The 14,328-nt window shown below is 36.6% G+C and overlaps 1 protein-coding gene across 1 annotated transcript; it reads right to left on the reverse strand.

The window, feature by feature from the left end:
• Positions 1–561: 561 nt before the first annotated feature.
• LOC129778676 (uncharacterized) lies at positions 562–13,221 on the reverse strand. Its single transcript, XM_055785732.1, has 2 exons — positions 12,710–13,221; positions 562–4,455 (listed from the first exon to the last, which is right to left on the reverse strand). The coding sequence occupies exons 1-2, from the start codon at positions 13,181–13,183 to the stop codon at positions 4,270–4,272; spliced, it is 660 nt and encodes a 219-aa protein (XP_055641707.1). The 5' UTR covers positions 13,184–13,221; the 3' UTR covers positions 562–4,269.
• Between the last annotated feature and the right edge of the window lie 1,107 nt (positions 13,222–14,328).

Here is a 14,328-nt window from a genome sequence, read left to right on the forward strand (position 1 = left end):
ATATGATTTAAATATTATTTTTTTACATTTCACATCTATTGTATTTATTCCTTATATTTAGTGATAAATATGAATGATGCTGGTTGTCAATACTGTCTCATGATTATAAAGCATATTTTCACTGAGTTAGAATGAATAAGCACTTTTAAAGCTATCCCAACCACATGATGTATCTTATTTAAAATGAATTGATTTGAATCAGCGAAATAATAACTTATAGTACAATCAAAGTCTTCTGGGCTGTCGCTCTAACCGGGCAACGATAAAATCATACAATGGTGCAGTTACTCGTCAGTCTCACGTAGATTCCCAACACCGCTTTAGTCAGGAAGAATAGTTGCGATCAGTTTCCTTGCCGATCTGTAGATGCACTCGCGTTGTGGTAGTTCTCCGATTTCGTACAGCTTCAGCGATGCGATCGCTGCCTCCGAATGACCGGTCCCGATGAAGGCGATGGTTGCATCTCGTCCAGCGTGTTCCAGTAGTACATCGTGGCCACCGGGATGCTGAGGAACGGGAGCATTGTAAATAGTGTTCATTATTGGTAAGTTGATTTCAATGAGTTTTTAGTGTGAAAAGTCTTGTTGATAGTACAACATAGAGTTGGAATATGTCGTGAAATTCAAAGAAGAGATTCTTACAAAAGACGCATTTCATACACACAAAATTCGTCGATTCGTCAACAGTAGAAATTGTGAAATGATGGAATTCCGGCCCGAAGAGCTAACGCTAAAGGAACCCAATAAACTTTATATTTTGGAGAAAAAAATCGCGTTGTCTGCATTGAGCTTCGTTTTACGAGTTTGGGAAACAACAATGACAATGATGGATTTTCAGGTGGAATGAAATAATTCAAAATAAAATTATGAATGAAAATAATCTTTTCCGTATCGAATATGTATTCTGTGTAAACAAGTAATGAAGAGTAATATTTTTCCAAAGAGTACTAACATTGGCTTCCATTTGATATGTTGATTATCGGAATCGGTTCAGTATTCCAGAAGCGATGAATTTTTGAAAAAAGTAATTTTTGGAAAAAAGGGAAAAAGTTGTTTTAGTGAACCACCCTAAAATTGAAATGGGCACCCTAATGGGAAAATAAAAAAATACGGGTCTAATATTTTGCGATAAGGAACAAAACTACAATTTTTTCATGAAAATCTGAGGACCACTATATCGGTTTGCCATGGAATGGCTGCTATCGTATTAGCAGAACCGAAAGCAATTTTAAATTGTAAAAATTTGAATGAAAACATGTCATCATATTTGGCATGTGTTATTACTCGATGTTATTTGAATACTTAAAGGCATAGTCCTAACTTAACTCTTAACTTAACTTTTTTTAATAAATTTCCTGGCATTTACCTGGCATGGCATTTAAAACTTTCTCCATAACCTGAAATTATTATCAGACACAATTTTCATTCAAGATTTTTCCCCACCCGTGGGGCATGTATTACCTTATAACATAGAACACATATTTGATACGGTAAAGCTGATTTTTATTCATTGTTTATGTCTCAAAAGTGTGTTTATTCCACCCGAAAATTCATCACCATTTTCGCGTTACGGAAGTGGGACACAAAGCTCAATGTCGTGTTTGTCGAATAGCGTGTCAAAGTTGTTATATTGGCATGATTCGATTTTATATAAATCTAACGGATTACAGAATGTAAGAATTGTGATCCGTTCGGGTAAATCTGACTCGGTCAGATCGCAGAACACGGATGGGTAGTTGGTCAATAGACGTTTTTGCCTGGCAAGTCTGTATCGGCGTTGCTCATGATAGTATCTCGGAAGTGAATGTATTCTTCCTCACACCGCTTCTGTTGTATCGTAGGAATCGCAGTCGTTCGTTTTCTACATTCGCCTACATGTCGACCATGAATTGTTGGTATTGCTCATGACATCGTAGAATAATGTTGCCTCAAATCATCATAAAAATCTCAAATCATCATAAAAATCCATCGAGCGCACTCTTTTGTTTTGTTCATAAAGATTAATTCAAAATGAGCAATGATGTTCATAATGTGACGGGACTTCGTCTTTGAATGTTGATTCAATATCCATTTTGTCCCTGTGGAACCGCCGGGTAATCTTGCATCAAAAAAAAATCTTCTGACCTTTAGATGTGGTCACACATATTCTAGAGTTTGTTACTCAGAATGCATTTATGTTTCTTGGCATAGCAATTTCAATTAAGTAAGAATAAAAATGACGTAAACAATACTATGTTGAGAAGACGTACGTTATGGACGTTAGTTCCATTGATGAAGAAGATGGAAAGCGTCACACGTGATCTCCAGCCGGTGTTTTATCAACAGCAATGACAATATCGTAATTGTCATTTACAGTGCCAAAAAATAGTCCGTACTACGTCAATGAGGATCGAACAAAGGTCGGTTGGAATGCAAAGCTATTTTACACGGCCACGCTATCCACATAGCTAATGATGCTTCAGCAGTTGTTCAGCAAATACATGATAATATTGCACCTGATTACAAAATGAAGTTGGGAAGCGTTTTCTAAGAGTAAAAAAGGAGCGCATGAAAGAGAACAATATCTATCTTGGTCTGGGCCGTGTATGTGGCAAAGTATGCGGAAAGCTTATTTGTCTTTTGTTTCGCTCGCTCGTATTAATCTTATATTGCTGTACCATGTATATTATATAAATACTTCCCTGTATTTGTGAGTCATGACATTTTCTGTTATGTTATGTCTCATTTAATGTCATAAATCGGGATGACAAAACATGAGCTAAAAATAAATTTTGGGTGTAAAAATGAAACAACTCAAATTCGAGTACACGAGATGCCTTGGCACCCCATTTTTTATTTTATCAAATTAAAAGAATCGTCCTGAAATCACTGAAAAATGTAGCTTTTGACATTTTCATACAAAATAGAAGTGAAGTACACTATCTTACGTAAATTAACTCAACTTTGACGAAAAAGCATGCAATTTTACAAAACAAAGAGGAACAAAGAGAAAAAACGATTTTTCAAGAAAAAGTGAACAAATTTCATCTCGATTTATTTCTAACTAAAAAGTTAAACGAATCAAAGCCTTTACAACAGGCGTAGTAACCAGTCTCGCATTCGGTGCAGGCGGAATGGGCCCATGGAATCATTAAAATGTAATTAAAATGCAAAATAACCCGCATACCGAATTTTCACTTTGGAATGAAATCTATGAAATTTGTGATTAACATCTCGATACACTTACTCGAATTCGTTGAAGAACATCAATTTCTTGATCCAAATCAGCTTTAATGCTTAAAATCGGTTCACTATTCGATTTTTAATGATTTTTCAAAAGACGCACATGAAAAATTTTCGAGATTTCAAAAACAACAAAAATTGTTTTTTTTTCTAAAACACAGACATTTTGGGTTTTTGGCATCTGACGTTTTTTACTACATTACTAGAACCCTTTTTTTTTATTCACCACCAGAGTGCGCTCATTACCGCCGGAGATCCGGGTGGGTACCAAATTACCCACGGGGTACCGAATTTGTACCAGTTCCTCTAATCTTATGATTTTATTACACCAATTTAAAATTCAAATTTGAAAAAACTGTTTCATCTTGCCGCGGTGTACCTTCACTAAACAAATGAGAATGAAGAGAAAGAGGAAAAATAAGGAATCGAGATTGAAAAAAAAGTGGAATCGAGTTGTAGAAGAAGACTCAACACGTGTGAGTCGGTTGAATATTTCAAAGAAGACAGTACGTACCAGACTTCACGGTAGAGCTTGGCCCCACTCACCGTTACTCGGACTTGAAACTGACTGCGTCCCCGTCTCGATGATATGGGGAGAACTTCCTCAGTTAGAGCTGATACAGAAGGCTTCTTCACCAACACGAATGAATAGTTCGGTCTCCGGTTGGTTATCGGATTAAAACATTGTCTAGTAAATAATCATCGGATAAACACAGACCCATTTACAATATGATTTAAATATTATTTTTTTTACATTTCACATCTATTGTATTTATTCCTTATATTTAGTGATAAATATGAATGATGCTGGTTGTCAATACTGTCTCATGATTATAAAGCATATTTTCACTGAGTTAGAATGAATAAGCACTTTTAAAGCTATCCCAACCACATGATGTATCTTATTTAAAATGAATTGATTTGAATCAGCGAAATAATAACTTATAGTACAATCAAAGTCTTCTGGGCTGTCGCTCTAACCGGGCAACGATAAAATCATACAATGGTGCAGTTACTCGTCAGTCTCACGTAGATTCCCAACACCGCTTTAGTCAGGAAGAATAGTTGCGATCAGCTTCCTTGCCGATCTGTAGATGCACTCGCGTTGTGGTAGTTCTCCGATTTCGTACAGCTTCAGCGATGCGATCGCTGCCTCCGAATGACCGGTCCCGATGAAGGCGATGGTTGCATCTCGTCCAGCGTGTTCCAGTAGTACATCGTGGCCACCGGGATGCTGAGGAACGGGAGCATTGTAAATAGTGTTCATTATTGGTAAGTTGATTTCAATGAGTTTTTAGTGTGAAAAGTCTTGTAGATAGTACAACATAGAGTTGGAATATGTCGTGAAATTCAAAGAAGAGATTCTTACAAAAGACGCATTTCATACACACAAAATTCGTCGATTCGTCAACAGTAGAAATTGTGAAATGATGGAATTCCGGCCCGAAGAGCTAACGCTAAAGGAACCCAATAAACTTTATATTTTGGAGAAAAAAATCGCGTTGTCTGCATTGAGCTTCGTTTTACGAGTTTGGGAAACAACAATGACAATGATGGATTTTCAGGTGGAATGAAATAATTCAAAATAAAATTATGAATGAAAATAATCTTTTCCGTATCGAATATGTATTCTGTGTAAACAAGTAATGAAGAGTAATATTTTTCCAAAGAGTACTAACATTGGCTTCCATTTGATATGTTGATTATCGGAATCGGTTCAGTATTCCAGAAGCGATGAATTTTTGAAAAAAGTAATTTTTGGAAAAAAGGGAAAAAGTTGTTTTAGTGAACCACCCTAAAATTGAAATGGGCACCCTAATGGGAAAATAAAAAAATACGGGTCTAATATTTTGCGATAAGGAACAAAACTACAATTTTTTCATGAAAATCTGAGGACCACTATATCGGTTTGCCATGGAATGGCTGCTATCGTATTAGCAGAACCGAAAGCAATTTTAAATTGTAAAAATTTGAATGAAAACATGTCATCATATTTGGCATGTGTTATTACTCGATGTTATTTGAATACTTAAAGGCATAGTCCTAACTTAACTCTTAACTTAACTTTTTTTAATAAATTTCCTGGCATTTACCTGGCATGGCATTTAAAACTTTCTCCATAACCTGAAATTATTATCAGACACAATTTTCATTCAAGATTTTTCCCCACCCGTGGGGCATGTATTACCTTATAACATAGAACACATATTTGATACGGTAAAGCTGATTTTTATTCATTGTTTATGTCTCAAAAGTGTGTTTATTCCACCCGAAAATTCATCACCATTTTCGCGTTACGGAAGTGGGACACAAAGCTCAATGTCGTGTTTGTCGAATAGCGTGTCAAAGTTGTTATATTGGCATGATTCGATTTTATATAAATCTAACGGATTACAGAATGTAAGAATTGTGATCCGTTCGGGTAAATCTGACTCGGTCAGATCGCAGAACACGGATGGGTAGTTGGTCAATAGACGTTTTTGCCTGGCAAGTCTGTATCGGCGTTGCTCATGATAGTATCTCGGAAGTGAATGTATTCTTCCTCACACCGCTTCTGTTGTATCGTAGGAATCGCAGTCGTTCGTTTTCTACATTCGCCTACATGTCGACCATGAATTGTTGGTATTGCTCATGACATCGTAGAATAATGTTGCCTCAAATCATCATAAAAATCCATCGAGCGCACTCTTTTGTTTTGTTCATAAAGATTAATTCAAAATGAGCAATGATGTTCATAATGTGACGGGACTTCGTCTTTGAATGTTGATTCAACATCCATTTTGTCCCTGTGGAACCGCCGGGTAATCTTGCATCAAAAAAAAAATCTTCTGACCTTTAGATGTGGTCACATATATTTTAGAGTTTGTTACTCAGAATACATTTATGTTTCTTGGCATAGCAATTTCAATTAAGTAAGAATAAAAATGACGTAAACAATACTATGTTGAGAAGACGTACGTTATGGACGTTAGTTCCATTGATGAAGAAGATGGAAAGCGTCACACGTGATCTCCAGCCGGTGTTTTATCAACAGCAATGACAATATCGTAATTGTCATTTACAATCCTAGCATGTGTGATTTGAAGAATTTCAATAACCCAATGTGCTCATGTGTGCAGCTATCAAAATTCAATGCGACCGCTAAGGGTTAAATAACTTAAAGTACCGTAATTTGTCAGATATAGTGATAAACAATAAATAATATTCCACCATTTTGAGCTTGAGCTTGAGCTTGTGTAGACTGTACAATTCGTAGTTGCTATCCGTGATTGACCTGAACCAACCGAATTGCACAAAGAACACACAGAATGACGCTTGGGACTAGCAAATCATTCTCGTTGTGCAATTTTCGGTGATTCGAGCTTTAAATGGTCAATAACGACGCCGGCCACGTCCTTGCAGTCACCAGAGGAAGGGAAGGAATGTTAGTATGATATTCGCCGCCCGAAGGTCAGAAGGGTCGCCTCTATAGCGTGGTTCCCTAGCGTTTATCATGGAAGGGATAGTTGTTAGTGGGGAGGATTATCACTGCGGTAAGTGATGTGAATATGTTAACACGGGCCCTGTCGCCGGAGATCATGAATATTAGGTTACCTAAAAAGGTTATCGAAAGAACTCCTCAAGCATAGTTCGAATCGGTGCTATGTTCTTTGTGTTTTCGGGCGTAGTACTATATCAGAGATTAAGAGCGCGCCGCTGGAGGGTTATTAACACGCTGAGCCCCGAATTTTTCTTGCTATACTTTCCGTTCAGTCTGCATCAAAAGCGTTTACACACTATCAGTTTCGGTCCCCGCTTCCCAAAGATATTTATTGTACAACGTGAAAAAATTCACAAATTAGATTAGAAAGTAATCACATATCGTAAAACATCCGAAGACAAACAATGTTTCTTTATAGTTGATTATTTTGTAACTGTCAGTCCAAGTGATCAACGTTTTTCCGAGGAAAAGCTTATCGTCAATCCCTAGGGACCGATACGGGGCTCGTGTTAATGAGCTACCTTAGACCACTTTTTGAAGCATAGAAGTATATATTCTTATCAATATAAATACAAACTACAGACAAACTTTGTACATTAGTACATTAACAAATCGCCCAAAACCATTCAAATACAATAGAAAAACTGAATCTAAAATCTGACTTTCACGAGCCTTCGAAAGGAATACACAAATATATCACACTTATTCTTAAAAATACAACAGATAACTGATACAAAGATAGACCACTATCAGCACTAGTTATAGAAAGTATATAAAATCGTATTCGAAACTAATAATAAATAAGGAATGAATTGAACCTACATACACACATAAGAACGCATCCAAACAAAATAACTGGTTCGGATCTAGAATCTGGAATCCACGCCAATCCTCCAAATTGTATAAATTGTGGTAACCAAAATGTTTTTTGTCAGATCGGTACAGCACCACCCTTTCATAAATATTACACATCTTTTAAAGCTACGCACACATAAACACATGACAAGCAATTCAATAAATAATATCCCACCATTTTTAACATTTTTTATTTACTGAACTTCTTTAAACATGAAACGTCCCGAAAAAACTTTTTTAATCATTATTAGAATTCAGGACACTTTTGCTTTAAATTCCGGATACATATTGTAAGCAGCATTTTGTCGAGAATAATTAGTTGTTGATTTTTGTAAAGCTTATTATTTCATTGTTATTCTAGTATAATAGTAAAACAAACACCAACATCCTTGTTCCTTTCTTTCTGTTATTAAACACTCCTGCAATAAGAAATTTCATCGTGAACTTTTGATCCGTCCAGATTCAGAATCATCTTCTGAATGTGATTTTTATTCTGGGCATCCGGCATTTTTTTGTTCTACTCGTTTTGATTTTTGACATTTTTTTGACAACAGTCTTGCACTACACTAAATTGTCTCAATAGTACCTATCAGTTGCATCTATTGAAAATGTTAATGATATTTTGGTTTTGTGGTGATATTGATATTGGAGATAATGATGAAGTGTCCGGATTCTGAAGCATTACTATACAGTACAAGGTCATCAATTGGGGATTGACTGTACCCTAACTAGTTTAAAACATTCTCTAATCGGGGGTATGGAAAAGTGTCAATGTTCGTTTTGGTTTGTGCTTTCGTTCGCTGAAGTGATAATTGAAACGTCAGAGCAAAATTGAACCGATTTAGATGATCGACATATCAAATTGAAGCCAATGAGCTAGCCTTTTGTTAAAAAATATTGAACTTGCAAAAACAATGGGTTTTATTTTCGTAATTATTGATTGTAGTTTGTTTTTTGTTGTTTTCATGGCTTTGGACTGAAGGGCACTATAGTTTTTTATATTTTTCCTTGAAAGCTGAGGATGTTTTACATAACATATCTTAATATCAGAGATGCTATTTTCTTTTTTTTTTGAGATATGATTTTTCAAAGTTAACCGGTGGTCCAAAAAGTTATTCCCTTTTTATCCAAAAATGATTTTTTGCAAAATTCATAACATTTGAACTACTGAACCGATTTAGATGATCGATATATTAGGCTGTCAAAAAAGTCCTGCGGTATTTTTTTTTGAATTTTCATTTGTTCATAAAATTAGTTACAATCATCTGTTTTAAGTCAAATATGCGCCGTTTTGTTCGATGACTTGTTCCCAACGAGATGCCAACTTCATAATACCCCTGTTATAGAAGCTCGCTTCCTTATTGGCAAAAAACTCGGATAGCCAATTTTCACAGGCCTCTTTTGTGGCTAACTTCTGACTACCTAGCTCGTTCGCCATGGACAAAAACAGGTGGTAGTCACTTGGTGCAAGGTCCTGACTATACGGCGGATGCAAAAGAACCTCCCATCCGAGCTCCCGGAGCTTCTGGCGCGTCACCAAAGAAGTGTGTGGCTTGGCGTTGTCCTGATGGAAGACAATGCGGCCTCTGTTTATCAAAGATGGCCTCTTCTTCATGAGTGCTACCTTCAAGCGATCCAGTTGTTGGGAGTACAGGTTCGAATTGAGCGTTTGGCCATAGGGAAGCAGCTCATAATAGATTATTCCTTGACAATCCCACCAAACACACAGCAGAACCTTCCTGGCCGTTAATGAGGGCTTGGCAACCGTCGGAGCCGTTTCAGCGGGCTTCGAACACGACCGTTTGCGCTTCACGTTGTCGTAAGAGAGCCACTTTTCATCGCCAGTCACCATCCGCTTCAGAAACGGGTCGATTTTGTTGCGATTCAGCAGCGATTCACATGCGTCGATACGGTCAAAGATGTTTTCTTGCGTCAACGTGTGCGGCACCCATACATCGAGATTCTTTGTGAATCCAAGCTTCTTCAAATGGTTAATAACGGTTTGATGACTTATCCCCAGCTCTTGGCCGATGCTACGGCTGCTACTATGCCGGTCTTTCTCGGCTAATTCAGCAATTTTGTCGCAATTTTCAACGACAGGCCTTCCGGAGCGTGGCGCATCTTCGACGACCTCTACACCAGAATGAAAACGTTGAAACCACAATTTTTATTGGCAGCTTGAGATGCATTTTTGCCTTTGTCATAGTAGTACTGTAAAATATGTCTGATTTTCTCTTTATTTTGCTCCATATTTGCGACACTATAACTCACGAACGACTTAACCAAACAAAACACTGTCAAGAACTATATTATAGCCTTTCCTTTCCAACAAGCTATAGTATGACTCGATACAACGAATACAACTAGAACTACGCGCTTACAACGACACCTCGCGGAAATACCGCAGGACTTTTTTGACAGCCTAATATTAAATTGAAGCCAATAAGCTAACCTTCATTGAAAAAATGTCACACGTGTGGAAATAATGGATTCTATTCGAATAGGTCTAGTCTAGTCACATAAGAATATTGAACGAAGACCTAAAACATGTTAAATTTGAAAAATCATATTTCAAAAACGAAAAAATTGCATCTCTGATATCGAGATATGTTAGGTAAAAAATCCTCAGCCTTCCTGAACAAATATAAAAAATATATAGCGCTTTCTATTTTTATCCGCGAAAATTATGAAAAACTGACTCAATCAATAATAACAAAAACGAAAATCAAAATTTTTCCCAAAAGTAATATTTTTTTCAAACAAAACTAACTCATAAGCTTCAGTTTGATATGTCGATTATCTGAATCGGTCCAGTAGTTCAAAAATTATAAATGTTTGTAATGGAAAAAAGGTGAAAAAAAATGTTTTTTTCCGAACCATCGGTTAACTTTGGAAAATCATATCTCAAAAACAAAATAAATAGCATCTCTGATATCGAGATATGTTATGTAAAAAATCCTCAGCTTTCAAAAAATATAGTCCAAAGCCATGAAAACAACAAAAAACGACTACAATCAATAATTGCGAAAACTAAATCCATTTTTGGCTGGTTCAATATTTTTTATAAAAAGCTAGCTCTTTGGCTTCAATTTGATTTGTCGAACAACTAAAACGGTTCAGTGATTCTGAAGTTATGAATTTTTGAAGCCATTTTTAGGAAAAAGTGGTAAAAATTGATTTTTCAAACTGCCCTAAAATGCAAATGGTCACCCTGACGAAAAAAAAATACGGGTCAATGTTTTGTGATAAAGAAAAAAATTACCACTTTTCAGGAAACTATATAGATTAGGCATGGAATGGCTGCATAGGTACTGCGTCATATAATTATCAGTTTAATGCTTCGTTTGTTTTAGGAATGGAGAGAAGGGAGAGAAGAGTTGATCTTATGATCTGTGTTTGAATCAGAAAGTACCGGATTTTTTTTATTTTACACTAAACCTACCAAGGGGGTGTCAATTGACCCATTTTTAACTTTTAGTCAAAATTTCCTTGCAAATTACATTGTCACAACATAATTTGCTTACACTACTTTTCTTAAAACATACATTGAAAGTATTTTTCAGTGTTTATTCCTCTCTTGTTATTTTTTTTTACTGAGAAATATTTGTAATCTGCCTTAACTACCGCAACGGGTTATTTGACTTGTGCAAACTTTCATATGATATCAGAAAGATTTGTATGTGTGGTTGTGATAGAAAACTATTGTATTACATATTGTTGCTATTACTTTATATATTTTGTTGTTTTTTTTTTTTTTTTGAATGAATAGTGAATGATTAGAATTAACCAGTAACCATTTCAAGCTACAGTGCTATTTTGCGTGTCAAAAATTGTGATTTCATTATTTAAATAAATTTAAATTTCACTAATAATTGTTATCCTAAAAATGTCGAAATATACAGGAGCAATATGATATGTCACATTTCTCAACAAAACTATATAAATCGATTCATTGTTCACTAACTATTCATAAAGGGTCACTTGACCCGCTGTGGTAGGAATAGGTATACATGAAACATCGGTAGGTTTAGTGTTAAACATACCGTGTATGCGGGAACCTATTCAATTTTTTTTCATGTGTTGGTACGACCTTACATCTGTCAGGTTTCAGTGCCATCCGACGTCGCAAACGGCCGGAAATGTGGGCCGACAATTCTTGGATTTTGCATGATAATATCGCTCCATCGCACCGAGCCCGAATAGTACTGAATTATTTAACCAAACATCAAGTAAATACCATCGAGCAAGCACAGTATTCACCTGATATGGCCCCGTACGCTTTTTTCCCCAAGTTGAAGTTGCCACTTCGTGGAAAGAGATTTCAGTCGATCGAGAAGATCAAAGAGAATGCGACGAGGGAACTAAAAGCCATTCCTTCGTCGGGCTACCAGGGATGCATGGAGGACTGGGTCAAGCGTTGGCACATGTGTGTTGCTTCAGATGGATCATATTTTGAAAGAGATAAAATAAATTTGCTTGAAATTTAACCCTTTTTTGTTTTATTTATAAATTCCTGGTATTTTCTGTTCATAGGGTATATTAATTGACGTTCGTGTTTCACGCTTCTACGATCCTGGACCATTAAGATAAGATATAGTTCGAAACGTTATATGTAGTTTGTTAGCTACTGACAGTGTGAAAAGAGTAAGTTGGTATCTCAAGTTTCCCCTCCCATCCCATTCACATCATGAAGCATTGCCTTGTTTAAAGTAGTTATCACTGCATTTTGTATAATGTCTCAATTTTTTAGACGAAATATTTCTACAGAAACCATTTCTAGCGCATTGAACGAATATTTGTGGTTGTACCACCGTAGCTTCAAGATCAAGTGTAACGTGTACCAGAACGTGTACCACGTGTCACAGAACGTGTTAAGCAAGCAGCAATAGTGTCAAAACAGATTATGTTTACCAACAGCACAGCACTTGAGTTCAATCTAGGTAGATCAGTTAAATGAAGCAAATCAAATATTATTCTTAATTTTTGTTTTCAAATAAGATTCTAAGCACTCGTTGGCAGTTGTACTTCTTTCGAAAATATATCTTTCCATTTATTGCTTCTTCTCTTGCAAACATGCACGAATATCGCACGATAACACACTGAATAGTTTCGTTTCATTTTTTATTCAGTATAAATTCTGTAACAAACCCACCTGCCGGAGAAATTTGGTAACGTCGTATACCCGATCGTACAGCACGATCCAACAATCACTGAAAGTGTCATGATAAGACACCTCGTCAAGAGTAATCTGCTTCCGATTGAGCAGCTCGTTATTATTGGTGCGATCACTGCTAGGAGCTGCTGATGTGAGGCGCAACGCTGTCATCGCCATTTGAAGGATGCTGGTACTTTGTGGACTGCCCAGAGCTGCCGTCGTTTTCTCTGATATAATTTCATCGATCATTTGCCCTTCCGCACTGTCAAGTATCTGAGTATCGACGATGGACATTTTATCCGTGAGTGCTGGCTGCTGCAGTGAGGTACGGCTTCTGTTGACTGTATCCTGTGCCAGGTTTGTTGTTTTTTTCCGATTTACACTAATCACAATTGAAGAAACTAATATTTTCAATTCAATTCGTTGAGATGTTTTCACAACCGACGTCGAAACCGAACTAGTAGATTTCATGTGGCTCCCGAATGCTTTATAATTTATTTTTTCGTTATTTGATACGGATTCGCCTGGAGACAGACCGCGCGCGTGTTCGTGGCGGCGAGTCTTTTTGTAGGTCTATTTCGTTCTCCCATTTCTTTTACACTCTCCAATATACCTTTTACCGGGTATGTGTTACTTGGAAAAAACTAAATCCTTTTTATGAATGAAAAAACTATCTTATTTTATTGTGTATTGAATCTAGAATGTATTTTATATTCCAAAAAAAGTAAAGCGATCAGAACGTTCCAGACGGTTGAATTTTTTAGCGAAAAATCCCGAGAAGGTTAATCTAACTATTCTTTGTCATACGATTGTCATGTGCCACATAAAAAATCGTGACCTACCACAAAAAAAACCTCACTGATAACGAAACGTCTTGTTTCACGCTGAATCGCTACTAATTAGCACAAAACATGGCTTCCATTAGGCACGGTAGCGTTTGATTATAACCATATTCCTTGTAGCCGCCGACGGCCCGGCATCGTCTAGCCTGTAATGAGGTCAATAACATTCGTGGATTCTCCGTCGCCGGATTACCGTTACACGTGGTTTGGAGAGGTGTAACTATGTCTAGATATGGTAACTGAGACAGTACAAAGTCGCTGCTAAGGATATTGTTTCACTTTGTTGGAGACCACTTATGTCACCGCAAACGCAAGTAATTAACAAATCTCATTTAAGTGCAACTAGTCGCTTCGTGTAGGGATCTTGGCAGCAATGAAATTGTTCATGCTTGTACGGATTCCTGAACTGGGATACATATGTAAGGTGGCGTGAAATTACAACATTGTTTCCTATTTAGAGCGTGGTATATTTATTTCCGATTACACGTTGTTCGGTAGTGTATTTTCGATTTTGTAGAATTCTGTATATGGAACATTATTCGAGAATTATATTCACTTCGGCCATATCAAGAGACAATTCATAATATCAGTACGAATAATGAATGAATTGAATACGATTGGTCAGTGACGTTAATTCTAATCACGCACATCGTGTTGAAGGTTTTGGGATCAATTTCCGTTCAGACAAAGTAATTTTTACGTCAAAGATGCTCTCTGACTTACTGCGTTGTTCAATAAGATTCGTCGTTTGATAAGAAATATACAATTTTATGG

This window comes from Toxorhynchites rutilus, chromosome 3 (assembly GCF_029784135.1).
Source record: "Toxorhynchites rutilus septentrionalis strain SRP chromosome 3, ASM2978413v1, whole genome shotgun sequence".
Classification (NCBI taxonomy): domain Eukaryota; kingdom Metazoa; phylum Arthropoda; class Insecta; order Diptera; family Culicidae; genus Toxorhynchites; species Toxorhynchites rutilus.

Bases quoted from the DNA above. Each gene is read 5' to 3' on its own strand.
- LOC129778676 (XM_055785732.1), bottom strand. From the start codon at position 13,183: ATGAAATCTACTAGTTCGGTTTCGACGTCGGTTGTGAAAACATCTCAA. The intron at 4,456-12,709 runs GTGGGTTTGTTA...CCCGTTCCTCAG, and splicing joins TTACCAAATTTCTCCGGCAG to CATCCCGGTGGCCACGATGT.